Source organism: Aulonocara sp. 'chitande type north' Nkhata Bay, linkage group LG8 (assembly GCF_057382095.1).
Source record: "Aulonocara sp. 'chitande type north' Nkhata Bay isolate Kocher_YH1m ecotype deep benthic linkage group LG8, A_spYH_male_GT1.1, whole genome shotgun sequence".
Lineage (NCBI taxonomy): Eukaryota > Metazoa > Chordata > Actinopteri > Cichliformes > Cichlidae > Aulonocara > Aulonocara sp. 'chitande type north' Nkhata Bay.
Window position 1 is genome coordinate 26,626,154 of NC_141351.1, and position 25,684 is coordinate 26,651,837.

The following is a 25,684-nucleotide window of genomic DNA, read 5'->3' on the forward strand; positions in this document are numbered from 1 at the left end:
AGAAAGCTGCTTTCAAAGACACAGAGACATGAGGGAAAAATCAGCATTTAATGAGCCAGGAGCAGCCACGGCGGTCCTGAGCCTGCAGCTCTAACTCAGCATCAGCGCTTTCACTGCAGCTCCAGGCGCAGCTCGCACACAGCACACAGGTACTCTTCATTGTCCTCATCACAGTTCAGAGCTTCCTCATAAAACTCAGCAGCCTTCTTCCTGTCGCCCTCAGCTCTGGCCACCAGACCCAGCAGAGCGAGCGCCTGACCATCACGCCGCGTCTTTGTCAGACGTCTGTCAGCGATCTGCTTCAGTCTCTGCAAGAAAAAACATGGAGGAACAAAGAAAGATGGATTTCTGTGTATTTAAAGTAAGTGACTACTACATTCAGTGTCTCTCTGTGACCTGCACCCTGTAACCTGCACCCTGTGACCTGGACTCTGTGACCTCCATGTTGGGAAACAGCAGGGCTCCACCTTCTTCTCGTTCTTCTGCTTCTTCTTCTCAGCTGAAAAATATTAGAAGTTTCCACAAAGCCAGTTTTCTTCTGCTGTGGCTGAGTTTCTCCTTCTCTTCCAGGTAACTGGTGGAAGATGTTTGCAATACCCAGCAGCCCTCCAGCAGAAACCATGTGAACTGTGGTGATGTTTCACACTGGCTTTTCGACCTCAGTCTTCAGTCACACCAGGCTCTCACCAGATCTGACCTGGCCTAAACCCTCTGATCCCCCAACACCAGACGACTCGTGACCTGTGCTCACCTTAGCGCACTGTCTCCACTCATACTTGCAGGGTGGTAACAGCAGAGCCTGAAGAGGAAATAAGAAGACACCGAGATAAATCAAACCGACTTCATTTTTCTTGTAAACAAAGGGGCCCTAGCAAGAAACGTTTGGGAACCACTGTATTAGGTGGACCTCCAGCTGCTCGTGGGTATTAAAGCACACAGCATAACGAAGTGTGAAGCCATGACCTGAGAGTCTATGACAGCTCCTTTCAGCTGTGGTGGAAATGTAAAATAAATCTGACATTAACAGGCTGATGCTACAGTTCAGTGGAGTGTTGGAACAGTGCTCCGGCCTCCAGTAAGCCAGCTGCACATCACCAAGAGTCTGGGAAACTACACCCAACTCACCTGAGTGTAGTGGGCGATGGCTTCAGCCTCGGTTTTTTTGTTAAAGAAGAAAAAGTCACCGTAGCGCTGATGGACAGTCTGAAAAAGGCTTTTCTCCGACTCTGCTAGCTTCAAGCACTGCTGGAAAATCTCCTCAGCCCTGAGGAACCAGAAACGATGATGATGATGAATTTAGAGCCAAAAACAAAAGAGCGACTGCACTGCAGCTTTGCACAGACCAGTACCTGCTCAAATCCCTTTGCTCTGCATACAGCTGTGCCAGATCAGTCAATGCCAGGACAAAGGACGGCCTTATCTCCACAGCAACTTTAAGGTGATGGATACAACGACGCCTCCAGTACCGCACCGCTCCTGTGGGGCAAGAAATCAGGGTTAGATTTGAGCTGCGTTTATTGAACTGGACTGGAGACATGCTGTTTGTTACTCTGGTCGCTGTTGGGCCGGCGGCTCTGCTCTGCAATTTTCTTCATCTTGTAGCACAGAGCCAGCTGGTGGTGGATGAAAGGGGATTGATCGGCCCGCTTCAGTGCTCGCTCCAACATATCAATAGACTCATCCAGTCGATTCTGAAACACAGTGAAGGAGGTGAAACTCACAGGATCACCGCAGCATCTAAAGGCAACCACAGCCTTTGAGACCTGGCTCAGAGGAGAAGATTCAGTGAATTAAACAGACACAGGATAACCTCCCAGTCAAATAAGAATATGGTAAAATGAAACTTTAGAGGGGCGTGGCTTACTCGGCTTAAGTTGTTTTTTCAGAAGCCCGGGATCTTTTCAAGTGTAATTTTTTTCAGTTAGATGCCTGACTGACAACTGTATAAAACAATAACTACACACAATCAACAACAATATAAAATTATGCACAAAAGAAATTACGAATGTAAAAAAACCCGTGGTTTTATTTACCGTATATATGTTTATATATAAATATATACGGTGGCTCCTAGAGACAAAAAACGTAACTCCAAACTCCAAAACACATTCCTAGCATGAACTGAACTTCCAAACAGAGCCTAGATCACTTAAATTACACAATTGAAAGCATGTGTGTATTGTTTGTGTATTTATACACAGGCACTCATATATATTCAAATAATTAAATAAAAAGTTCATTTACCTGTTATTACCACACACCAGATCTGGTTGTTGGTACTTGCTGGCTTGTGTAGCCACAAGATAACAAAAGCTCAACACTGCCCCCTAGCATCCTGGAGCACTTCTGTTGCGTTTGTACGTGTTTTGTCTCTAGGGGCCACCGTAAATATAAATATACTTTTATTTATTCACTCCACATAAAATGTAATAAATAATATGTACATTTCAACTTTTAACTATTTAAATTTTCAGCTTTTTCCTTTTAAACAAATTTAAAGTGAAACAACACAAACACTGCAAACCACAACACAATTAAATATAAATTAAAATATGAAAACAGAAAGAACATGCACATTCTCTGTCATATGGGCCTGCATGAATAAACTTTCTGAATCCTTTATCATCTGCAACTGAAAATAGTTGTGGATGATTACTATACCTTTCTAATGTGACGTTGTGGTCCCTGCTCTCTCTCTCCCTCCCGCTCTGTTCCTGTGCTACTGAGTGTAACTATCGCCCCTCCCCCCTCTGCTCAGCGCAAAACACAAGGAGTGAGAGAGAGGGTGAGAGAAAGAAAAAACGGCTCGCGTCGTTCACGTCAAAGACCCGGCTCTAAGAGCCGTTTCGTTCGCGACCGACACATCACTAGAGACCAGAGGAGAGCTTAAGTTTGAGCAGGTACCAAAGCAAATCATTCGTACTGTACAAATAATATAAATATGACGAAAGATATCAGACTTGACCCATATTACGTTACTTGCTGTTCGAGTGAATCAACAAATGGTGAAATGAAAAGCCGAACAACAACAACGCTGCTTCTTTACAGAGTCTCAGCTCACATGTGTTTATTTCATATTTTCAGTTGTTTCCCTCCACAGCTAAACAAACTCTCTAAACCGGTTTCAGTCATGCACTGATGAACAAGAATGGACATGAGGAGCTTCTTTCAAAGAAAAAACTCAGATGTTATTTTATATATTATGCTTTGGATGTTGTTCAGTATATTTCTATGCAAAACAAGAGGAACTTCAACACACAGCAATATATTCACAGTTGAAACCAGATATTTACACTTTAGGGAGAAAACATAAAAACATTATTTTACTGTACAACATCAATTTAGAGTAAACTTGTTTTGTTTTGTATAAATAAATGTTGAAATATATTTTGAATGAGTTAAATGTCAGAATAAAGAGAGACAGAGCTTCTATTTTTATCACTTTGATCAAATGTAGGAGTACATGTACACTAAGTTTGTTAATTAATAAGAAACTGCAGACGATTCCATCCTGAGCTGAAGAAGCTTCTGATTGGTCCGTAGAGTCCATGTGAGTAAACTGGTGGCACGGCTGTGGATGCATATAAGGCAAAACACAGAGCCTGTTTCTGTGACATGGGAACATCAAGAGATGTCAACAAAACACCAGGAACAGAACTGTGGAGCTGCATAAGTGTGGCTCAGTTTGAATACAATTTGGTGCCATTTACAAGAAATACAGACAGTTTCTCTCTTTACTCTTAAAGTTAAGAAATTTAGGAACAGAGAGAGAGAGAGGGAACAAGAGCAGGTGAGTCACCTGTTAGTCACATGGTTGTTTGCCAAAACTCATCGGAACATGTATCCAGTACCGAGTGTAACTTTTTAGATACCATTTGTTATTTTTCAAATTCTATATTTATTAAGTTTTGCAGCTTGTTTGCACAACAAGGCTGAATAATTATATAAACGTTTCTGAATCTAAACAGTGGACTTTGGTAGAATTAAAAACAAGTGTAGTGCAGGTCTGTGATGATTTTTAGTGCTACTATCATCTAGTTCTGATTCTGTTTTGGTTAAGTCCTCAGTAGTCCTGATTTTGAACTGTTGTAGTCCTGTTTTAATTCCGGATCAGTTCTGGGTCTGGCTGAATCGGGGTTTAGTCCTCGTGTCTTGATACAGCCCTGGTTTGTTTTCCCTGCACATGTGATATATATTTTTTCCTATATGAAGTCATTCTTTTTTGAACCAAACTGAAAACACAGCCTAATAAATCTTTCAGTCATTTCTAAACCCCCCCTCGCACATGCATACCACCCTTTAGGGCTAAGCCCCGGGTGTATAAAATGCCTGGCTCCGCCTCTGCCCTGGAACAGAAGGACCTCGACTTTCTTTGTAATTTCTCTGTATGAAACAGTTATGATGATCTGTCTCTGGCTGCTTTTTATAGCAACACAATACTTTCAACTGAGCCCAAGACCGACCCTGCATGGTGGATGTCTTTGACAGATGAGTCTCCACTCAGACCTACCTGATTACGAAAGTGTTTTCCTATATAGCGGTTGACATGAGGATTATCAGGATCAGTTTTCAGTGCTTTATTCAACAGTTCCTCAGCTTCTTGGTATTCCTTATAGGCCCCCAGCTTCACAGCCAGCATGGACTGCAGGACTGCATCATCAGGGTTGATCTCCAGGGCCAAGCGAAGCTGTGTGATGGCCGGGGACTCTTCACCTTTCTTTAAGTTTTCCAAAGTCCTCTGCAGATAAGAAACCCATTAATGTACCCTGTTGAAATGTTCTTCTTTTAAACTGTCATTACTGAGTCTTCTGAAACGTACGCTGACACTGAACTGACGGATTCCTTTTCTGCTATTTACCATTCATTGAGTCTTCATACTTCCTATGAAACTGACCTGTTCTGTGCGAAAGAGGGCGATGGCGTAGCCGGCGTTCCACTCACTGTCGTGAGTCTGTACCTCAAGTGCTTTACGGAAACAGTCGATGGCTTTGGAAAGAGAAGACCTCGAAAACTTAAGATAGGTCCAGGCTTGTTCTCCGTACACCTCTGGAAGGAGCCTTGTTGAGGAACCAGTGGGATGGTTTGACTGTAATATAGAAGAACGTGTCAGAGATTCAGCAGCGTGTGCTCATAATGTTTGGGCTGGATGGTATACATACAGTTCAGTGACCCTTTATCTCATTGTGAAAACTGCTCAAAGAAGTCCTGCCATTAATTAATGCTTCGATCTTAAATATGATCAACCTATCTCTAATAATCAGCTATGTACCACAGGCCTTCAAGCTGGCTGTAGTTAAACCTTTACTCAAAAAGCATCTCTAGACCCAGCAGTCTTAGCTAATTATAGGCCAATCTCCAACCTTCCTTTATATCAAACATCCTTGAAAGAGTAGTTGTCAAACAGCTAACAGATCATCTGCAGAGGTTTATTTGAAGAGTTTCAGTCAGGTTTCAGAGCTCATCACAGCACAGAAACAGCTTTAGTGAAGGTTACAAATGATCTTCTTATGGCCTCTGACAGTGGACTCATCTCTGTGCTTGTCCTGCTAGACCTCAGTGGGAAGGAAAAACTCCCTTTTAACAAGAAGAAACCTCCGGCAGAGCCGAAGAGGGGTGGGGTGAGAAAAGGAAGACAGGATAAAGACATGCTGAGGAAGAGAGACAGAGACTAATAACAAGGGTGATTCACTGCAGAGAGGTCTGTTAACACATAGTGAGTGAAGAAGAAACACCCAATGCATCATGGGAATCCCTGGCAGCCTATTGCAGCATAACTAAGGGAGGATTCAGGGTCACATGTTCCAGCCCTAACTATAAACAAGCCAGTTAAGGTAGTTCAGGCATCTGAGCAGGAAACCCTTTGAAGGCCTCCTGATGTAGCATCAGTTCTATTAGAAGGAGGTCCCAGGAAGGATTATATCTGGAAAGACCTCAGTGTCCCCCCACATGAGTTAGAGGAGGTTGTCTTAGATTGCTGCCCCTACGACCCAAACGAAATAAGCAGCAGAAATGGAGGATGGCTGGCTGGCTGGATGGACGGGTGCTGTACATACCAGGATGTCCTCAACTCTCTGGCAGTAGCTCTGTGACTGTGCGTAGTCTCCGGTGTGGTATTTCAGCCAGGCCATGTCTCCATATGTCACAATGAGCCGCCTCTCACTCTCATCACCATAACTCTCCCTGATGGTCTCCTCTGATTGGTTTAGAAGTGACAGCGCTTCCTCTCGTTGGTCCTGAAGATACCTGAGGACCAACAGGTCATCACAACTGATGTTAAGTAAGTTGTCAGATCTCGTGTCATCAGACTGCTCACCGCTGAGGAAACTGTACCTGACATAAGCCAAATAGCTGTAAGACCGAGTCACTGCCCCGCGCTGCCCGAGCTGAAGTTTTATGTGCTCCTGCAGTCGGGTGCTCAGGTTTTCCAGGTCCACGTCCTCCTTCTTCAGATCCCAGGTGAAGTGACACTGCAGCTGCTGCAGCCTGCTGAGCAGAGCGCTGCTACCTTCACTTTAAGAGAGTCACAAAGACAAAGCCTCTCAGCTCTGTGTTCATGTTCACACATGGTCTAAAAATGAGTCATTACAGAGCACAGACGTCCTGGAGAGCCCGGACCCTCCCATGGTGTCCAAACAGCATGTCAGTTTATCACAGCTGAAACAACCATCCTAACAACAGCACTTTTTATTTCAACACCTCTCCTGTTTAATACACGTTCAGAAAAACAGAGAGTCACAAACGTACATTAACTATTTTCCCCAGTCCCCAGTTCTCCATCTCCATAATGTCCTCTTCCATTGCTACCACTGCTGCTTTCTTGGTGTTTCTGTCTTAAGCCAGTTTTTGGTGATGGCCTTCTTTGCTGCCAAAAGGAGAATCTGAGCCAGGTATCGATCCTTTACATCTACAGTGCCTGCCAAGTATCCAAGATACAAAAGAAGGCAGGTTCTGGGAATTATGTAACCTGATATGTCACAGACAGAAAATGTGTGTGTGGTTCATCCCATCCATCCCATCCACGCAGCCTCCAACATTGTTGTTGTGTATTGGTTTGTTTATTTTTAATCTTAGGTGTAATAAAGTAGCAAATTTGATTTTTCCAGATGAATTCTCTCCACTTTAATGACTGAGCTGTGTTCTTATGTTCTTTCCATGTTTCATACCACACCTCAGTGATTTCTTCACTCAGCTCTCTTTCCCATTTTACTTTAACATATACAGTTGATTCCTGTCTCGATTCCATCAAACATTCTTGGAATAACACTTTTATATGCCAGTATAATTATTTTTATAATAGGATGGATTTTGTCTTCCTTTATTTTTATGTTTTTATTAAAGTAATCGCTCACCTGTAAGTATCTGTAAAAATCCTTGTTTTTTAAGTTTTAATTCTTCAAAACTTTTAATTTCTCCTTTTTTGATTAATAAACAAATTGCTGTGATTCCCTTTTCATTCCAATTTTTAAAACCAAGATCCAATTTTCCTGGTCTAAATTCTTCATCGAAGGCTATCCATTTTAGCAAACCAAGCTCTTTGCCAATTCTCAACTCCTTTACTGTATCATACCATACATTTAATGTAAAGGATACTATCGGGTTCCTTTCTTGGTCTTTAGTTATGTATTCAGGGGTCTTTTTTATACCCATGTTTGTTTGGATTGGGCGATCGTGGCTCAAGAGTTGGAAGTTCGGCTTGTAATCGGAAGGTTGCCGGTTCGAGCCCCGGCTTGGACAGTCTCGGTCGTTGTGTCCTTGGGCAAGACACTTCACCCGTTGCCTACTGGTGGTGGTCAGAGGGCCCGGTGGCGCCAGTGTCCGGCAGCCTCGCCTCTGTCAGTGCGCCCCAGGGTGGCTGTGGCTACAATGTAGCTGCCATCACCAGTGTGTGGATGTGTGTGTGAATGGGTGGATGACTGGATATGTAAAGCGCTTTGGGGTCCTTAGGGACTAGAAAAGCGCTATATAAAAATACAGGCCATTTACCATTTAGAGAGATTTGATACATTGGATTGATTTCGTAGTGAACCCGAGCTTTGCCATGGTTAGGTACAGGAAGTCCCAGCTGACTCGATCGAAGGCTTTTTCTGTGTCTAAACTCATCAACGCAGCCAGCATCTTGTCTTTATGTATTTGGTGTATGATGTGTCCTTCTGATATTGTCTTGTGCCTGTCTGTTTTTAACGAAACCTGTCCCTCGGTGCTCTCTCTCTCCCGGCTGTTTATCCCGTTTTCCACGTTGTATCCTCTCGCTTGCAGGTCGTTAGCAGCCTCCTCTGCTTCGCCACACGTTTTCACTCCATTTGGCCAGTGGACTCGCATCTTGCTGAGAGGAGTCTGGAAGCGGATGCCTTCTTTCTTTAATATCTTTTTGATATTCACGTACGCTTTACGTTCTTGCACCATTCTCGCCGAATAGTCGTGGTCAAAATAAACCCTGCTTCCGTCCAGAGTGACTATTTTCTTTTCCCATGCCTGTTTAACTTCCATCTCTTTGGTTGTGAATTGTTGGAAATTGACAACGACTGACCTCGGGGGGGAGACCGGCTGCCGGTTTTGAGGTTAACGCTCGGTGTGCGCGTTGAATCTGGAGGTTGATGTTAATATTAAGCTCCTCCCTGAGCCAGACTTCCAGAAACTGGGTCAGCGATTCTGCCTTAGATTCGGCTCCCTCTTGTATCCCGTAGATCCGCAGATTGTTACGTCTGGATCGCAGGTCCAAGTCATCCAATTTGGTCACCATCGATTTGTTCTGTCATTAGTTCTGTCAGGGTTTGATTGGCCTCATGGCTCCACGTCTTCCGTGCGGGTCAGCGCAGCTTCTAATTTCCCTTCTTGTTCTTTAAGTTCTGTAGTCATGTTCTGAAACTGCTGGTCGATGTCTTCTTTGAATTTAGACAGTTCGTGTCTCATTTCTCATTTAATTTCTTCTTCGAATGTCGTGAAGTCTGATTTCAATTCGTTTTGGAGTGATTGAATTTGTTTGCTAATACAATCCAGTCCGTTTTGAAACGCGGCCATATTAGCTTCGGGTGCTAGCTTGTCCTTGTTGTTCGGGTGTTTTATGTCTTTACCTTGGGTGTCCGTAGTTCTTTTATTCTTTGCTTTGTTGTCCCTCTGCTCATCTTCCAAAGTTGTTTTGTCTCACGCTTTAATTTGTGTTTTAGCGGAGTTTATCTACTTGGCTTGCGGGAGCTCTGTACTTATGCGACCGTACTGCTCTACCGCCACACCAGAAGCCCTAACAACAGCACTTTACCATCCATGTCCAATATCTCACACCTTTGTCTGGACAGCAGCATGTATGTCCTTAACGACTTCAGGACATCATCTGTAAGTGTCACAGAGATGGCTTATGTATAAAGAAGTTTAATAGATGGTTCCAGCAGTTAAAATGTTCTTGCTTGTACATTTCTGTGGACAATATTGTAAAGGTGTGTTTAACTTGTCACAAAGAACAAGTTTTGTTACACCGCTATTATCGCGAGGTTTGGGCGTGATGACAGAGGCTGTGAGCCCACGTTTAATAATCACGCTAAGGAGTTCAGCGAGCTATCTGCGGGGGCCTGGTTGTTAAAGCACAAGTGTTACTTTTGATAGACTGAAGCACTTAAAGCGGGGCGATCGTGGCTCAAGAGTTGGGAGTACACCTTGTAATCGGAAGGTTGCCGGTTCATTGTGTCCTTGGGCGAGACACTTCACCCGTTGCCTACTGGTGGTGGTCAGAGGGCCCGGTGGCGCCAGTGTCCGGCAGCCTCGCCTCTGTCAGTGCGCCCCAGGGTGGCTGTGGCTACAATGTAGCTGCCATCACCAGTGTGTGAATGTGTGTGAATGTGTGGATGACTGGATGTGTAAAGCGCTTTGGGGTCCTTAGGGACGAGTAAAGCGCTATATAAATACAGGCCATTTACCATAAAGCCTTCGTGTTTTATGTTTGTAGTTTTCAATAAATGCAGCGAAGCGCCCGTCTTGAAGAAGCCGTGCCTGTGTTGTCATTTCGGAGTGACATCATCATCATTTCCTGTGCATGTTTGAGCTACAGGAAGCTTAACTCAACTCTAACAAAGAACTAAAATATTTATTATCATGGTTTAAATGAGAATTTCTGGACGACCGTCCCCTCTCAGACCCAAGAAGGAAAGTCTCCTCTCTGTCAGCAGGAGGATGGGTAACGAGCTGCCAGCAGCTCACACAGGCTTCCTCCTGAGCTCACGGCCCCTCCCACTACAGCTGGGAGGGGCCCAAGATGACGTTGTAAAATAATACTTCAAAATGAAAGCCGCACATGTGATATGACACTGAAGCTAGGTGTACATTACACATCAGACACACTGAGTTACATGTATGTGTTTAAATCTGTTACCTTGTGTCTGAGTAGCACCTTCAGACCAACACTCAGGTGAGTCTGCAGGCCGCTGCGTCACCTGTATGATGAGCACAGCGGCTTTGATCGCATTACTGTCCAAAGATGAGCGCGTGGAGGAGGACGTCACCACCACCCTCTGGAAGTACAGCTTCACTGTTAAAAACTGTTAATGTGACCATACTATCGGTGTTACTACCTTCTTCTTTCGCGGTCTCTGGAGCACATCATCTTCCTCCATCTTCTATCCCATCATCCTCCTCTGCATGTCCTCCTTCACTACGCCACCTCTGACTCTGAGCTGTCCCTTTGACGGCCTCGTGCCATTATATCTGAACATCTTCACCGTCTCCACCCATCACAGCAGGTCTCGCCTCCACCCTGCCTGCAGCCTCTTCCTCTCCTCTCTGTGGCCTCACGTTCTGCTCCTGGCAGCTTTGACGCATTTTACTAGAGTAATACTTCAGGTTTGAGTACTGTGAATGTTGTCGCTACACATTTACTGAGAAACAGTTGGTGACACCGACTGACAGAGACAACGATCACAGACATGTTCACAACCGACTTGCGGCCTATTTGAAACAGAGACGGAGAAAAGCAAACAAAAGCAACGTCGTAGGTGCGGCGGGCCGGACGGTGACTTCGCATCGCCGCGGTTCACGCATTCTCGGTCATCCAGGTGAGGAAACAAGACTGAAGAAGTCACCTGGATGACGAAACGTTTCGCCCAGGTGAACAGAATCCCCTGCGTGGGCTTTACTCTGCTCTCTGCAGATTTCACAGTAATCTGATTACACCCTGGATCCAGATCGACTGGGTTAAAGGTTAAAGGGAGGCCCTGAGCTGACTTCACTTTCCAATAAGTGATCGATTATCAGACTGATCGGAAGTCTCAAACACTCACCTCATGTTGCCCTCTTCCTCCTCAGAGGGAGCAAAGTGATGATGAGGATGAGGGAGAGCGTGAGCACCGAGTGACCGGTCCGTGCGCTCCGTCACAGAACGGAAACTTAACGTGAGGCCTTCACGGTCCTCTCTGAATGCATGTACAGCAGAGAGCTCAGCCGGGTGACGCAGACTCACACTTGTTCGTGTTACACAGTCATTTCCACGGGTGACACTCCCAGCGTGTCCCCTCTGACTCCATGCTCAGCCACTCTAACGTAGCTTATTTCAGGTGAACTGCAGCGCCAAGCGTCCTAAATGATGTGATGACGTGTGAAGGTGGCTCACAGGTAAGCTGCACAGCCTTGTTCACATGGACAGGTTTACATAAAGTTACGTGAAGCACAGGTGGAACATCTGGAAAGGAGTCACGTGCTCTGTAATCACAGACCTCTGCCTGCAGGTCCATGAACACAAACAGGTGGCTGCAAGGGACAGAACTGTGTTTGGGACACTTCTGCTGCGTCCACACTAATCTGTGTCTCTGCACATGTCTGCAAAACTAGTTAAATCTCAGTTCATACGGAGGAGCAAATGTCATCATATAAGGAAGGATCACGTGGTTAAAAACTACTGTGGTTGACACATAAAGTTCATTTTTTTAAAAAGAGGCACGTGGACGTGATGTGAAACGTGACTTCAGAGGGGTCCTTGAAGGCAGCACGATGAGACGCCAAGTTTCGTTTCTGTGAACCAGCTGAGAGCCTCGAGCTCACTGATCAGCTGGTAATCTGTAACTGACTGATCTGGGATCAGTCAGTGGATTAGCCACTGACTGTGCTTAGAGTTAGAAATGTTTTTGTTTGTTTTTTAGTTGTTTAAAGTAAGAACTTCTTTGCTCAGTGTAACCATCTGTGTTTTGCAGTGTAAACTTGATGAATCAGAATCAGAATACTTTATTGATCCCTGGGGGAAATTATTTTTTGTTACAGTGCTCCATTTTAAACCAACATTAAGACAAGACAGACAATACGCTAACTAAGAATAGTACAATATATACTGTAGCAGCAAACAGTGTGTTAAGTGGATGCGTTGTACAGGGAGCCACAGGCAGGAATGATTTCCTGTGTCGTTCAGTGGTGCTTTTCGGTAATCTCAGTCTCTCACTGAACGAGCTCCTGTGACTGACCAGCATGTCATGGAGTGGGTGGGAGGTGTTATCCAACATTGTCTTTATCTTGGACAGCATCCGCCTCTCCGACACCACCTTGAGGGAGTCCAGCTCCATCCCCACAACATTGCTGGCCTTACGGATCAGTTTATTAAGTCTGTTGGCATCTGCGACCCTCAGCCTGCTCCCCCAGCATGCAACAGCATAGAGGATCGCACTGGCCACCACAGACTCATAGAAAATCCTCAGCATTTTCTGGCAGATGTTGAAGGACCTCAGTCGCCTCAAAAAATAGAGACGACTCTGGCCCTTCCTGTAAAGTGCTGTGGTGTTTTTAGCCCAGTCCAGTTTATTGTCAATGTGTACTCCAAGGTATTTATAGTCCTCCACAATGTCAACACTGACCCCCTGGATTGAAACAGGGGTCAAGTGAAGAGGAGCACTTTATGAATATGCCAGTAAACATTATTCCTGTCTAACGAGGTCGTAATGAGTCTTTCAGAAAGGCTTCGTGCTTTTCTCTGCACACGCAACTGTGTCTGCAGCTTTCCTCGTATTTACCTGCTGCTCGCTGCTCAGGTGTACCTTACCTGTCTGTGGCGTCTGCACACCATTTAATGAAACAGACGTTTAAATAAAGTTAATGAATGATTCCATCACAGATTCACTCATTTACTGCAGCAGAGGAACGTGAAGCACAGCTGGAACATCTGGAACAGACCCAGCTGAACAGCAGCTGTGGTTCAGAGCTCCACGTCCACACCTGAAACTCTCACGCTGCAGTGAGGCTGAAGCACCAGCAGGTGTCACCGTAGGGCTGAGTGTGAAGCTGTGACTCTTCAGCACATCTCTAACAGCGAGTCAGTGAGCATGCTCAGACCAGCACTTCCCACCATCACCGCTTCTGACACGAAGAGAAACATCAGCTCAGTCTGAGGACACCTGGCACCTCTGAGGCTCCGCCCAGCACAGGTACAGGCTGGCTGGACTTCAGTGAGGCTTCACGTTGATTCTTTCAGAGAGGAAGATGAAACTTTATTTAGAACAGCACCTCACCTCATGCACTCTCTACACCTGACCCCTTCTTCGAGCACTCACGTGTCATTAGTGCGAGGGGGTCACAGTCACCACGGTAACATTTCAACAGGAATCCTCGAGATGTTTTGGAATTCAGATTTTATTCTTCAGCTCATCTTTAATCTAAAAGAGCTGAACACGCAAGATAAGCAGAAAAACATGTTTTTAAACCTCTTTGATGATTTTAATCACCTTTGAGGAGGAACGCACCGGGGGGCGTGGCTTTGACAAACTTGTGTGAAGTCTCCCCGACAATAACACGTTCAAAGACAAGCAGCCGTTTGTGTGTGGGAGTGAGGGTTTTCCATTTTCCCTCCGGCAGTAGGAAACATCCCAATAAGGACGGCAGGGCGGGTTCTTGCTGCTGACGCTGTGTGGGCGGGGCCTGCTGCCTGATTAAATGGAGCAGTGGTGATGAAGGCGAGCAGAGCTCCGACTGTGAGACAAACTGAAGGATGGCGATGCTGCTGCAGCCTCTGTGGACCTTCGTGCTGGGACACGCCCCCCTCCTGCGCTCGCCCTTCTTCCCCGTGCTCTTCTCGCTCTGCGTCTACCTGTCCTTCTGCCTGCCCTTCCTGCTGCTGGACGCGCTGTCCACCAGGTGGGCGTGGGTGCTCAGGTACAAGCTGCAGCCTCAGAGCTCCGTCAGCTGGTCGTCGGTGCGGCGCTGCCTGGCTCTGACGCTCTACAACCACCTGGTCTTCATCTTCCCGCTCACCGTGCTGCACTGGTACCTGAGGCCGGTGCACCTGACCGAGGAGGCCCCGCCCCTTCCGCGCCTGCTGGCTCAGGTGCTCGTGTGCCTGCTGCTCTTTGACTTCCAGAGCTTCGCCTGGCACCTGCTGCACCACCGAGTGCCCTGGCTCTACCGCACCTTCCACAAGGTGAGTCCCCGAGGACGATGGCGGTGGTGACGATGTCACGCCTTTGTTCTTCCTCCACCTCACGCTCTCTCTCCTCCTCCTGCAGGTGCACCACACCTACACCTCCACCTCCGCCCTCACCGCCGAGTACTCGGGCACCTGGGAGACCCTCAGCCTGGGCCTGTTCGCTGCCGCCAACCCCCTCCTGCTGGGCTGCCACCCGCTCACCGAGCTCGCCTTCTTCGTGGTCAACATCTGGCTGTCGGTGGAGGATCACTGCGGCTACGACCTGCCGTGGGCCACGCACCGCCTGGTGCCGCTGGGGCTGTACGGCGGGGCGCGCCACCACGACCTTCACCACCTCAAGTCCAAGTGCAACTTTGCGCCGTACTTCACCCACTGGGACCGCCTGGCCGGGACGCTGCAGACGCAGGACTGAGCCGCCGTGATGGCGAGGAGCTGATGTAGAGACGTTTTCTATTTATTTATTTATTCCTGTTTTTATTTATTATGCCACTTCTGAGCCCACCAATCACAGCGGGCTCTCCTCGACTCGCTGCTCCTCTCTGACGTAGAGACGGAGCAGTCGGAGCCACGAGAGCGCCGTGAGCACGTTAACTGATACCGGACAGATGTGCCGATGAGGCAGCTGGCTGCGAGCGCGGGACAGACGAAAGTGAAACGAGGGACAGAGATAAGCTGGCGAGGAAGACGAGGAGTCGCGCCGCCGCTGAAGGAGAAGCGCGGCGTCAGAGGGAAACTGGAAAGTTTGATTCTGAACTGGGAAGTGAAAGTTTGAGCACTGAAGACAAAATGAAGCTAAAATAAAGTTTGTGAAGAGAAACACACAAGTCTGTTTCCTGTTTGTGTCCAAAACACACACACAGAGACGCACACACACACAGACACACACACAGACACACACACACACACACACACACACACACACACACACGCAGACACACACACACACACACACACACAGACGCACACACAGACACACACACACACACACACACACACACACAGACGCACACACAGACACACACACACAGAGACACACAGACACACACAGACACACACACACACACACACAGAGACACACAGACACACACAGACACACACACACACACACACACACACACACACACACGCAGACACACACACACACACACACACACACAGACGCACACACAGACACACACACACACACACACACACACACAGACGCACACACAGACACACACACACACACACACACACACAGAGACGCACACACAGACACACACACACACACACACACACACAGACGCACACACACACACACACACACACACACACAGACGCACACACAGACACACAGACACACACACACACACACACAGACGCACACACAGACACACACACAGACACACAGATGCATACACACACACACACACACAGACACACAGACGCACACACAGACACACAGACACACACACACACACACACACACAGATGCATACACACACACACACACACACAGACACACACACACACACACACACACACAGACGCACACACAGACACACACACAGACACACAGATGCATACACACACACACACACACAGACACACAGACGCACACACAGACACACACACACAGACACACACACAGACGCACACACAGACACACACACACACACACAGATGCATACACACACACACACACACACACACACACAGACGCACACACAGACACACACACACACACAGACACACACACAGACACACACACACACACACAGATGCATACACACACACACACAGACACACAGTTGATGAGTGAACGAGGTGGTAAAAGTACACGTTCTGTACTCAAGTATTAATACAAATACTCCTGTTTAAAACTACTCCATTAAAGCTGAAGTACTGAGTCTGTACTCGAGTAAAATTGAAACGTTACCTGAAGAGTACTCAGAGTACAAAGAACAGCTCTGTTTGTGCAAAGCTAACTGAACCTTGTGTTCTCTGAATGTTGTAATACAATAATATCAGCACACAGGATATAGATGAATCTACTTCCTGTTGCCTGCATGTGGAGGGTGACTCTAAAGAGGAACATGAGCTCAGTCAGGGTTACACACCACCTCCTGAATCCACCGTGTGTGTGGGGGGGGAATGTGACACTGCGATGCTCCCACACCAATCAAACTCAGTCATTTCTACTGAGAGCTGCACTACGTTTCCTTGGTGTGCAGGCTGTGATCAGCTGACCTGCTGCTCTCTGTGCTTGTACACAACAGATGTGAGCAGATGTTTGATGAGTGTCCTGGCTGATGTCTCTACACTGACATTATTCTCCTGTCTCCATCTCTGAGTGAACTTAGCTCTCTGTCTCTCCTCTCCCTGTCACACACAGCAGCTGGACTTTATCTGCAACACACTGTGAGACAAACTGCACACAACAGTTTGTGTGTTTGCTGATGTTTGTAGAGCTGCCTTGCACATTTCCCCACGTCACTGCCTTTGCGCTCGCTCCTCTTCAGTCGGGCTAGCTGGATGCTGATGTACCGCAAGCGCATCTGTAACCGGAAGGTCGCCGGTTCGATCCCCAGGCTCTCTGTCCTGGTCGTTGTGTCCTTGGGCAAGACTCTTTACCTTGCTGCCTACTGGTGTTGGCCAGAGGGGCCGATGGTGCGATATGGCAGCCTCGCTTCTGTCAGTCTGCCCCAGGGCAGCTGTGGCTACAACTGTAGCTGCCTCCACCCGTGTGTGAACGTGAGAGTGAATGAATAGTGGCATTGTAAAGCGCTTTGGCTGCCTTGTAAAGTGCTATATAAATCCAATCCATTATTATTAATCCATTAACTGCAGCTTCCAGTCCTGCAGTCGTTGCAGCGTGGTGCCGAACGTGCTCACGTTCAGCCCTGAATATGGAGATTATACAGAACAGGAGGCTGTGACGAAATATTAGCTCCCCTCGAATCAAACCAAGTTTTGAAGTAAAATGTTCCTAAAAAATAAATATTCAAGTAAAGTACAGATGCCTGAAAATTCTACTTAAGTAGAGAAACACAGTATTTGTACTGCGTTACCTCCTGCCTGTGCAGAGTGAGCATGCTCAGTCCACAGCGACGCGTCCTTCAGTTCGACACGTTCTCAGGTGCGTGTCACACCCATGCCTATGCTACAAATCACTTTATCAGGTACAGCTTGCTGGGACCGGGCTGACCCACGTTTTTCTTCGGGTCTGCTGCTTGGTGGCTGAGATTCAGCTCGGTGCTGGGAAACAAATCGCTGTGTGAGAAACGCTTTCTCTGTCGTGTCTCAACAAGTCAGCAGTTTGTGAAACCCTCAGATCAACAACCGTGTTCAGTCATCTTTCTTCCCGATTATGATGCAAACCCACAGAAGTGGTTTCACAGCCAGTGAACGTGGATCAGATCTGCTGTCCAAGTTTTAAAACGGGGATGAAAACTTTGAATTGATCAGAGTTGAAGTGATTTGAGTGAAAAGTTTTAATGGCTTTAGTGCTGAAACACGTTTGAACTGTTCTGAAAGCTGCAGTGTGCTGAGAATGAGATAAAGAGATGTGATAAACATGTGTTCGGGACAATGGCGTGTCCAGCGGGGTGGCCTGGGGGGGCACAGGCCACCCCCCAAACCAGACTGGCCACCCCAGGTGCCACCCCAAAGGCAAAACAATAAAATTCAATCAAATATCAAATGTCCGATTATGTTTTCACGGTGACGCTCAGATATCCGAGTGTAAGTGAATGCAGCATCGCTTCTGCGCTATGCGCATCACGTTAGCAAAGGTAGGAGAGCCAAGCGCGAAAGATGGCACTGCAGGAAACAATTTTTCGGTGAAAGAAAATGAGGACAGAATAAATGTCCCGGTAAGTAATATCAAGTTTGTTGAGTTTAGTAAACTTCGGTGTAATTAGAATACCAAGGAAAAAATAACACTTAAAGAATTATTGCAGCCGTCGAATATTTCAGACAGTACGCTACTGAGGGCAGCTAACATAAGAGTTATGCGTTATAAGATATAATCTAAGTCGTAACATTGCTGTATGGGGCTGCAGATTTGGTTGCAGGTTAACATCGCTGGACTGGCCATCGGGCATACCGGGCATATGCCCAGTGACTTATTTTTTATTTTTTTTGTAACGGCATGAACAATGAGAGGTGGTGGATTGGCCAGATGCAGGTCGATGTGTAGAAATAACTCCGTTGTTTGGTGGTGGCTATGACGGGGCTTCCACAGAGGCAACAGGTGGATGAGGGAAGGGGAGGCAGGAGGAGAGACCCGAAGCAGCCACCAGTCCGAGTGTCAGGTGAACTGAACTTCAGGTAAGAAGTTATGACCTGCAGTCTATCTGGGTCAGATATAAACCAAGTTTAGGTGGAGTTTATTTTCATGTTGCTGACTTTTTACTGTCAGTTGCAATAACTCATACTGCGTTCTAGCCAGTTTGACGGAGTTTTTATACAGCTGGGTGGGTGCTATGATGTTACTGATAGTGAACTTTATTTTATTCATAAGGTTAGTTAGTAGAGTTGCCAACGGCTCCTTAAAAAAATGGAATGGTCCCTCAATCAGAGAAAATATTACGTGTTTCGTATTGAGCTGAGAAGAGACGCAGTTTGTCCCGAACTTTAGCTAGAATGGAAAAAAGACACAAAGCTGGTGTTATTCTGTCTTTATGCTGCACAGCTGCCTCTTCTCTCATTCTCTCCCCTCTCTCTCCTGTTGCTACTTCAATCATGAAACTGATCAATGATCAGCTGATCGGCTTTTCTCTCTTGTTTATCGCCCACTTTGCGCCAGAAAGAGGAAACCAGCAGATATTGCGCTAAACAACAGCAGCACGTTTAAGCTTGATCGGCTGTTGTTAGAATTTATTTAATATTAATTTCTAGTATCAGCTGATGTTTGCTGGAGCCACAGCTGTAAAGCTGCTGGTCATGATGTCAGTTTGGATATGTGGTGAGAGGGAAACATGAAGATGAAACCAGGAGATGTCCTTACTGAACCATCAGAGCTGAACAGGTGATGGAGAAACAGGTTTACCTTTTAGGTGACATGAATGAGTTGAAGGGAAGTTATGAACTGTTTCTGAGAGACAAATAACACCAGGATCCTTTTTTATGTAGCAGACAGCTGGTAACTGTGCAGGGGCGGGTCTAGCAAAGTTTTGCCAGGGGGCCAGGTAGGGCATTAACAGGGAAAGGTGGGCACAAAGAAATACTTTTCTTTCTTATTCTCATTTAAAATACCTAGTTTTTATTAAATAATTATCTGAATCTTACAACCAAAGTTTTTATCTGACGTAAAATGTATAGAAATCATACATATACCAACAAGACTGTACATCACTGTCACAACAGGGTTTGTTTTCAGTCAAAGTCTTTATGGCTTTACTACCTGGTGGGTCGGTCTGTAGTAAAAATGCCCAATTTTTTTGTCCCAGTCCAGCCCTGCAGGTTAATACTGGCAGTGTCACCATGCCAGCTGACTGTATTTTATCATCAGCCAGTGTTGTTCTTTATCAATATTACCAAAGTTTACCATAAGGCAGCATAGAAAGTATTTACTTGCTTTCAGGTTTTATTCAAATGTTAGTCTTTTCAGTTGTTTCCCCACTTTTTTCCTGTTTCAAAATCAAACACCAGTTTGTGAGAAGATTATCTTCTTTTTTTAACAGGCAGATAAAGTTTTGCATTGGCATTGACTAATTTGTCAATTGTTTGTTACAAATGTTCGTATTTTAATTTTCAAAAATGTTTTTGCCCAAAACATATGTGCACTATATGTCAGTAAAAATACTATGCAAATATTGCTGTCCTTGAATGCTGAGTAAACACTGACAAAGCACTGATTGTATCTCTTGTACTTTATCAACGCAGTATCTAAAAACTTTGCACCGTAGTGGTTAAAATCTCATTCTAATAAGAGTTAAAAGTGCATTTGGTTATTAGGTTTATAGGATTATTGAATTATGGTTAAGGGTTGGTAGAATTTTTTTTTAAAACATTATCTGCCAATTAAATCTGCCACCCTTCTCCAAATCTGTGCCCCTACCTGGCCCCCCCAACAAAAATTTTCTAGACACGCCACTGGTTCGGGAGTCGGGAAGCTGGTGGAGCGAGGCCAGAAAATCCCGATGTGTGTTTCAGGATGACATGAAATCTGCCCGCAGCAGGAATCTGACGTCACTTCAGGAGAAACGCTGGTCCTTGGAAAGGCTGTGGAGCGCGTGGGAAACCGAGTGAGTCAGAGCCGCACAAACATGCTGTTATCATTTAATCTCCTCTTTGTGCTGCTGCACTTTCTGTTTCAAGCAGCGCACACACATTCATAGACTTCCTGCCCCCCCGCGCTGTGATTACAGCCTGAGACCTGGAATCTGACCAAATCCTTTTCTGACTGAGTTTCTTGGTTTTTTATTTCTGTTGCATTTTATTTGAAATTCTTGCTTCACATTTCTGAGATGAAGGAAATATTTGTAGTAAGTAAGTAAAAGTTATTTATATAGCACATTTCACAGATAAAAATCACAAAGTGCTTTACAGTAAGATCAGACATGTGTGCTGTTTTTATGGAGGCGTGTGTTTGCATGAGGGGGAGGGTCTTCATCACAGCGAGGGGAGGCTAAACCAGTGTGTGTGTGTGTGTGTGTGTGTCAACATTATAAGGAATGTGTGCGCGTACAGTGGTTCAGACTCACTGAGGATGATGATGACAGGCTGTGGTTCCCCTGATGATTCCTGAGAACAGTCGTCTCTTCTCATCACGGATCCAGAAAATTCTTTTACATTCAAATCTTTAATATAAGAAAATAATCCATCGTGCACAGAAACTCGGTTTATAAGACAAACATCTCTCAAAGCTGAAAACCTGCTGCTGTTAACATCCCAGCCCTCCGTGGGAGCACATGGACATATATTTTTATCTATATATTTCTTCTACGTGTATATTTTTATATTTTCTTCTGTTTTTGGACATGAATGTTCCATCTGTGTGTTCATTGCTGCCTGGCTCCTTTGCTGCTGGAACAATGGGAGCTTGTCCTCTGTGGGATTACAGTTTTTTACAGCCGCTAGGACACATGTCTCAATACTTAGGTCACTTTTGCAAAACTCTTCACACAATCCTCCTAACTGACCGTCAGCTTGGCAAAGCAGTTCATTTCACATTCAAAATGCACTACAACTACCAAAACACTTCATTCAGGTCTCAAATAAACTCATTCTTCCAGAACACTAGCAAAGGTTGACAGCCGACAAACACACTTTGTCACCCACAAAACAATGACCTAAAAAACACTAACAACATGTTACACAGTGTTTTCTTGTGTAAAACAAGGACACATCTCTGTTTATAATTTCAATATATGTTACTGGAATGAATCAGACATCATGCAGAATTCGTTAATATTTGTTTATGTATTTTTATTTTTCTGCACTAAGTAATCCCAAAATACAAGAATTTGTATACACACCATCCACTGATACACATACAATAGTAATGCTAATCTACTCGGTCTCCTCCATTTGGCCACAGGTTCTCATCCACATCACATCTTATGTCATCTTGGGCAACACACCTAGGAAAGAATCTTCTGGCTGCCAGAATTGAAGGAGTTGAACAATTGAAGGAGTAACACCTGTGCAGATGTTCATCTACAATGAGAATCAGCTGTGGCTGGTTAAACTGCATTTTTAGATTTAAAATATGTTTCAATAAAATATTGCTGTTGGATTTTGCTGTCTTTTTAAGTTTTGCATTGTGTTATTGTTTTGGCCATAAGTTTAACATTTTTGAAAACAGTATGTAAGCACATGCAAAATGTCCTGTACGTACAAAGATTTTTGGCAGTTGTTGCGTCTGAGTGAGAAGATAATTCATGAAATTTGAGAGATGTAGTCATTGAATGCATTTTGTGCCAAAACAATGATAACTGGTCCTCAGTTTAGCCCACATAGACTTCTGTTGTGCTCACTGTGTGAGGAGGTTTGCAAACGTGACCTAAGTATTGAGAAATGTGTCCTAGCGCCTGTAAAAAACTGTAACAGAGGCTACGTCACCTCATCTAATGATGTGATCACAGAGCTGAACTGCAGCATTGCTACAGTTTGCTTTGCTGTATTTGTCCTCTGAATCCACTTTATGACTTCAGATGTAATTTCACTTATTAAAACAAAGAAATATTTAAGCTGAGCAACGTACATGACAGAAGGATGAGATTCAGTGTCAGTGCCACCTCTCAGACATTTAGCACACGCTTATTTCCTTCATTTATTGTGATGACAAAACAAATAGTTGTGTTTCAAACAGCTGGTTATAAAATCGGACGTTCTCGGTGTCAGGTGGCTTTTGATGAACACAACAGAAGGAAAATGAAGGAGCTGTCTTCGCTTTTTGCTGGAGTGTGCGTCAGAGTGTGTTAACCACAGTCGCTGCCACCTCCCCGGTGTTCACAAATAAACATAATAGCTGCGTTTTGTCGTCACTCGGTTCACGCTAAAACCGCTCTGCTCTCTCTTGTTTCTGGCTGTTTCGTTCCCAAAAGGCTGAAAAGTCCACGCTGTGCGTTTGAAGCGTCCCACACTCTGTAATGTCCTCGCCAGCGTTTCCGCCATAAACCACTTCCTGCTCAGAACGAAGATCTGACCTCCCAACACCATAATTAGTCTTATTTCAGTTACAGAAACTTTCAGTACTTATCTGTGAAACACTAATAACTGTTACTGTTACATTTGTGACTGCATGTGATTTAAGTTTATTCACAGCTTTACATTTAACATGTTCAGGTTTTGTCATTTTACTGATGTTTCTTGTAAATAGAGCAGATATTTCGCCACGGCGCGGCGCCCTGCAGCAGGACGGCTGCGTTACATCATCGTTACTTCCTGATGTTTCAGTGAAATGAAACTGAAATGTTTTATTGTGATTCTGGAAAAGTGAAGTTCCAAATGTTTCATCAATAAACTCAGTTTTTTATCACAATGAAGAAGGAACGCCTCCTTAATGAAGATGTTATTATTTATTATTATTTATTGCGATCAGATATAGAAAAGACTGAGAACAGCAGAAGAACCTGTGTGGCTCAAACTGGCACGATGTTTAAATCCCATCAGCTCCTGAGTCGACAGTTTGTGCAGTCAACAAATGAAGAGCCGACATCCTTACACGGACCGGAACCACCTACCGCCATTTCTCCGGTTTCTGATGCCTCGCGACGCTCGACTGACACGTGACGAGAAGAGACGGCGAGGAATGTGAACCTTCATCATCAGAGGAAACAACCTGTCGTCATCATCCTCAGTGAGTCTGAACCACTGTAAGCTCACACATTCATTTCTCATAATGCTGACACACACACACACACACACACACGAGTACACAAGTACACACATCCTGTACTTCAGCAGAGGTACAGACTCTCACGCACCACAAAGTTGAAGCACAGCTTCTTTAATGTTCACTTAGAGCCTCAGGTGTGTGAACCTGCACGGCTCAGGTGTGGCAGCGCGGGCTAACACCGCAGCTGTAGCTAAAGGTTGCTTCAGCCCGTGTAAACATCACACACGTGCTCAACCTGCCAACAATGGAAGCAGGTGAGCGGCTCTCACAGGGACAATCCTCAGTGCACAGTGAAAGAGCCTGCTGTGGAATGTGGAAGTGGGAGTGTGGGAGGGAGGGTTTTCCATTTTCCCTCCGGCAGTAGGAAACATCCCAATAAGGACGGCAGGGCGGGTTCTTGCTGCTGACGCTGTGTGGGCGGGGCCTGCTGCCTGATTAAATGGAGCAGTGGTGATGAAGGCGAGCAGAGCTCCGACTGTGAGACAAACTGAAGGATGGCGATGCTGCTGCAGCCTCTGTGGACCTTCGTGCTGGGACACGCCCCCCTCCTGCGCTCGCCCTTCTTCCCCGTGCTCTTCTCGCTCTGCGTCTACCTGTCCTTCTGCCTGCCCTTCCTGCTGCTGGACGCGCTGTCCACCAGGTGGGCGTGGGTGCTCAGGTACAAGCTGCAGCCTCAGAGCTCCGTCAGCTGGTCGTCGGTGCGGCGCTGCCTGGCTCTGACGCTCTACAACCACCTGGTCTTCATCTTCCCGCTCACCGTGCTGCACTGGTACCTGAGGCCGGTGCACCTGACCGAGGAGGCCCCGCCCCTTCCGCGCCTGCTGGCTCAGGTGCTCGTGTGCCTGCTGCTCTTTGACTTCCAGAGCTTCGCCTGGCACCTGCTGCACCACCGAGTGCCCTGGCTCTACCGCACCTTCCACAAGGTGAGTCCCCGAGGACGATGGCGGTGGTGACGATGTCACGCCTTTGTTCTTCCTCCACCTCACGCTCTCTCTCCTCCTCCTGCAGGTGCACCACACCTACACCTCCACCTCCGCCCTCACCGCCGAGTACTCGGGCACCTGGGAGACCCTCAGCCTGGGCCTGTTCGCTGCCGCCAACCCCCTCCTGCTGGGCTGCCACCCGCTCACCGAGCTCGCCTTCTTCGTGGTCAACATCTGGCTGTCGGTGGAGGATCACTGCGGCTACGACCTGCCGTGGGCCACGCACCGCCTGGTGCCGCTGGGGCTGTACGGCGGGGCGCGCCACCACGACCTTCACCACCTCAAGTCCAAGTGCAACTTTGCGCCGTACTTCACCCACTGGGACCGCCTGGCCGGGACGCTGCAGACGCAGGACTGAGCCGCCGTGATGGCGAGGAGCTGATGTAGAGACGTTTTCTATTTATTTATTTATTCCTGTTTTTATTTATTATGCCACTTCTGAGCCCACCAATCACAGCGGGCTCTCCTCGACTCGCTGCTCCTCTCTGACGTAGAGACGGAGCAGTCGGAGCCACGAGAGCGCCGTGAGCCGTCGACGGCGTGAGCACGTTAACTGATACCGGACAGATGTGCCGATGAGGCAGCTGGCTGCGAGCGCGGGACAGACGAAAGTGAAACGAGGGACAGAGATAAGCTGGCGAGGAAGACGAGGAGTCGCGCCGCCGCTGAAGGAGAAGCGCGGCGTCAGAGGGAAACTGGAAAGTTTGATTCTGAACTGGGAAGTGAAAGTTTGAGCACTGAAGACAAAATGAAGCTAAAATAAAGTTTGTGAAGAGAAACACACAAGTCTGTTTCCTGTTTGTGTCCAAAACACACACACAGAGACACACACACACACAGACACACACAAAGACACACGCACACACACACACACACAGACACACACACACAGACACACACACACACACACAGACTCACACACACACACACACACACACACACACACACCTGTGTGTCTGTGAGCTTCAGCAGGAGACAGATCGTTGGTGG

The 25,684-nt window shown here is 46.4% G+C and overlaps 3 protein-coding genes across 4 annotated transcripts; 2 read left to right on the plus strand and 1 right to left on the minus strand.

Annotated features, from left to right (window-relative positions):
- Positions 1-29: 29 nt before the first annotated feature.
- On the minus strand, positions 30-11,413 carry LOC147324115 (interferon-induced protein with tetratricopeptide repeats 5-like). Of its 2 annotated transcripts, none has more exons than XM_086304611.1 (10): positions 11,265-11,413; positions 6,331-6,510; positions 6,054-6,243; positions 4,895-5,086; positions 4,511-4,738; positions 1,550-1,691; positions 1,350-1,476; positions 1,126-1,264; positions 752-799; positions 30-308 (listed from the first exon to the last, which is right to left on the minus strand). In XM_086304611.1, the coding sequence occupies exons 1-10, from the start codon at positions 11,267-11,269 to the stop codon at positions 111-113; spliced, it is 1,449 nt and encodes a 482-aa protein (XP_086160737.1). In that variant the 5' UTR covers positions 11,270-11,413; the 3' UTR covers positions 30-110. The 2 variants fall into 2 exon arrangements, with proteins under 2 accessions (XP_086160737.1, XP_086160735.1); XM_086304609.1 differs by lacking the exon at positions 11,265-11,413 and adding an exon at positions 10,560-11,234.
- A 1,679-nt stretch (positions 11,414-13,092) lies between these two features.
- LOC147324116 (cholesterol 25-hydroxylase-like protein) lies at positions 13,093-15,199 on the plus strand. The gene is made up of 2 exons (XM_086304612.1): positions 13,093-14,377; positions 14,463-15,199. The coding sequence occupies exons 1-2, from the start codon at positions 13,949-13,951 to the stop codon at positions 14,793-14,795; spliced, it is 762 nt and encodes a 253-aa protein (XP_086160738.1). The 5' UTR covers positions 13,093-13,948; the 3' UTR covers positions 14,796-15,199.
- An 8,741-nt stretch (positions 15,200-23,940) lies between these two features.
- Positions 23,941-25,472, plus strand: LOC147324117 (cholesterol 25-hydroxylase-like protein). Its single transcript, XM_086304613.1, has 2 exons — positions 23,941-24,634; positions 24,720-25,472. Exons 1-2 carry the CDS (start codon positions 24,206-24,208, stop codon positions 25,050-25,052), a joined length of 762 nt encoding a protein of 253 aa, XP_086160739.1. The 5' UTR covers positions 23,941-24,205; the 3' UTR covers positions 25,053-25,472.
- The last annotated feature ends 212 nt before the right edge of the window (positions 25,473-25,684 follow it).

Excerpts from the sequence above, each read along its gene's own strand:
- LOC147324115 (XM_086304609.1), bottom strand. The coding sequence starts at position 10,591 with ATGATGTGCTCCAGAGACCGCGAAAGAAGAAG. Across the intron at positions 5,087-6,053 it reads AGAGAGTTGAGGACATCCTG|TCAAACCATCCCACTGGTTC; the intron begins GTATGTACAGCA and ends TCTATATTACAG. Across the intron at positions 800-1,125 it reads CCATCGCCCACTACACTCAG|GCTCTGCTGTTACCACCCTG; the intron begins GTGAGTTGGGTG and ends TTTCCTCTTCAG.
- LOC147324116 (XM_086304612.1), top strand. The coding sequence starts at position 13,949 with ATGGCGATGCTGCTGCAGCCTCTGTGGACCTTCGTGCTGGGACACGCC. Across the intron at positions 14,378-14,462 it reads TCTACCGCACCTTCCACAAG|GTGCACCACACCTACACCTC; the intron begins GTGAGTCCCCGA and ends CTCCTCCTGCAG.
- LOC147324117 (XM_086304613.1), top strand. The coding sequence starts at position 24,206 with ATGGCGATGCTGCTGCAGCCTCTGTGGACCTTCGTGCTGGGACACGCC. Across the intron at positions 24,635-24,719 it reads TCTACCGCACCTTCCACAAG|GTGCACCACACCTACACCTC; the intron begins GTGAGTCCCCGA and ends CTCCTCCTGCAG.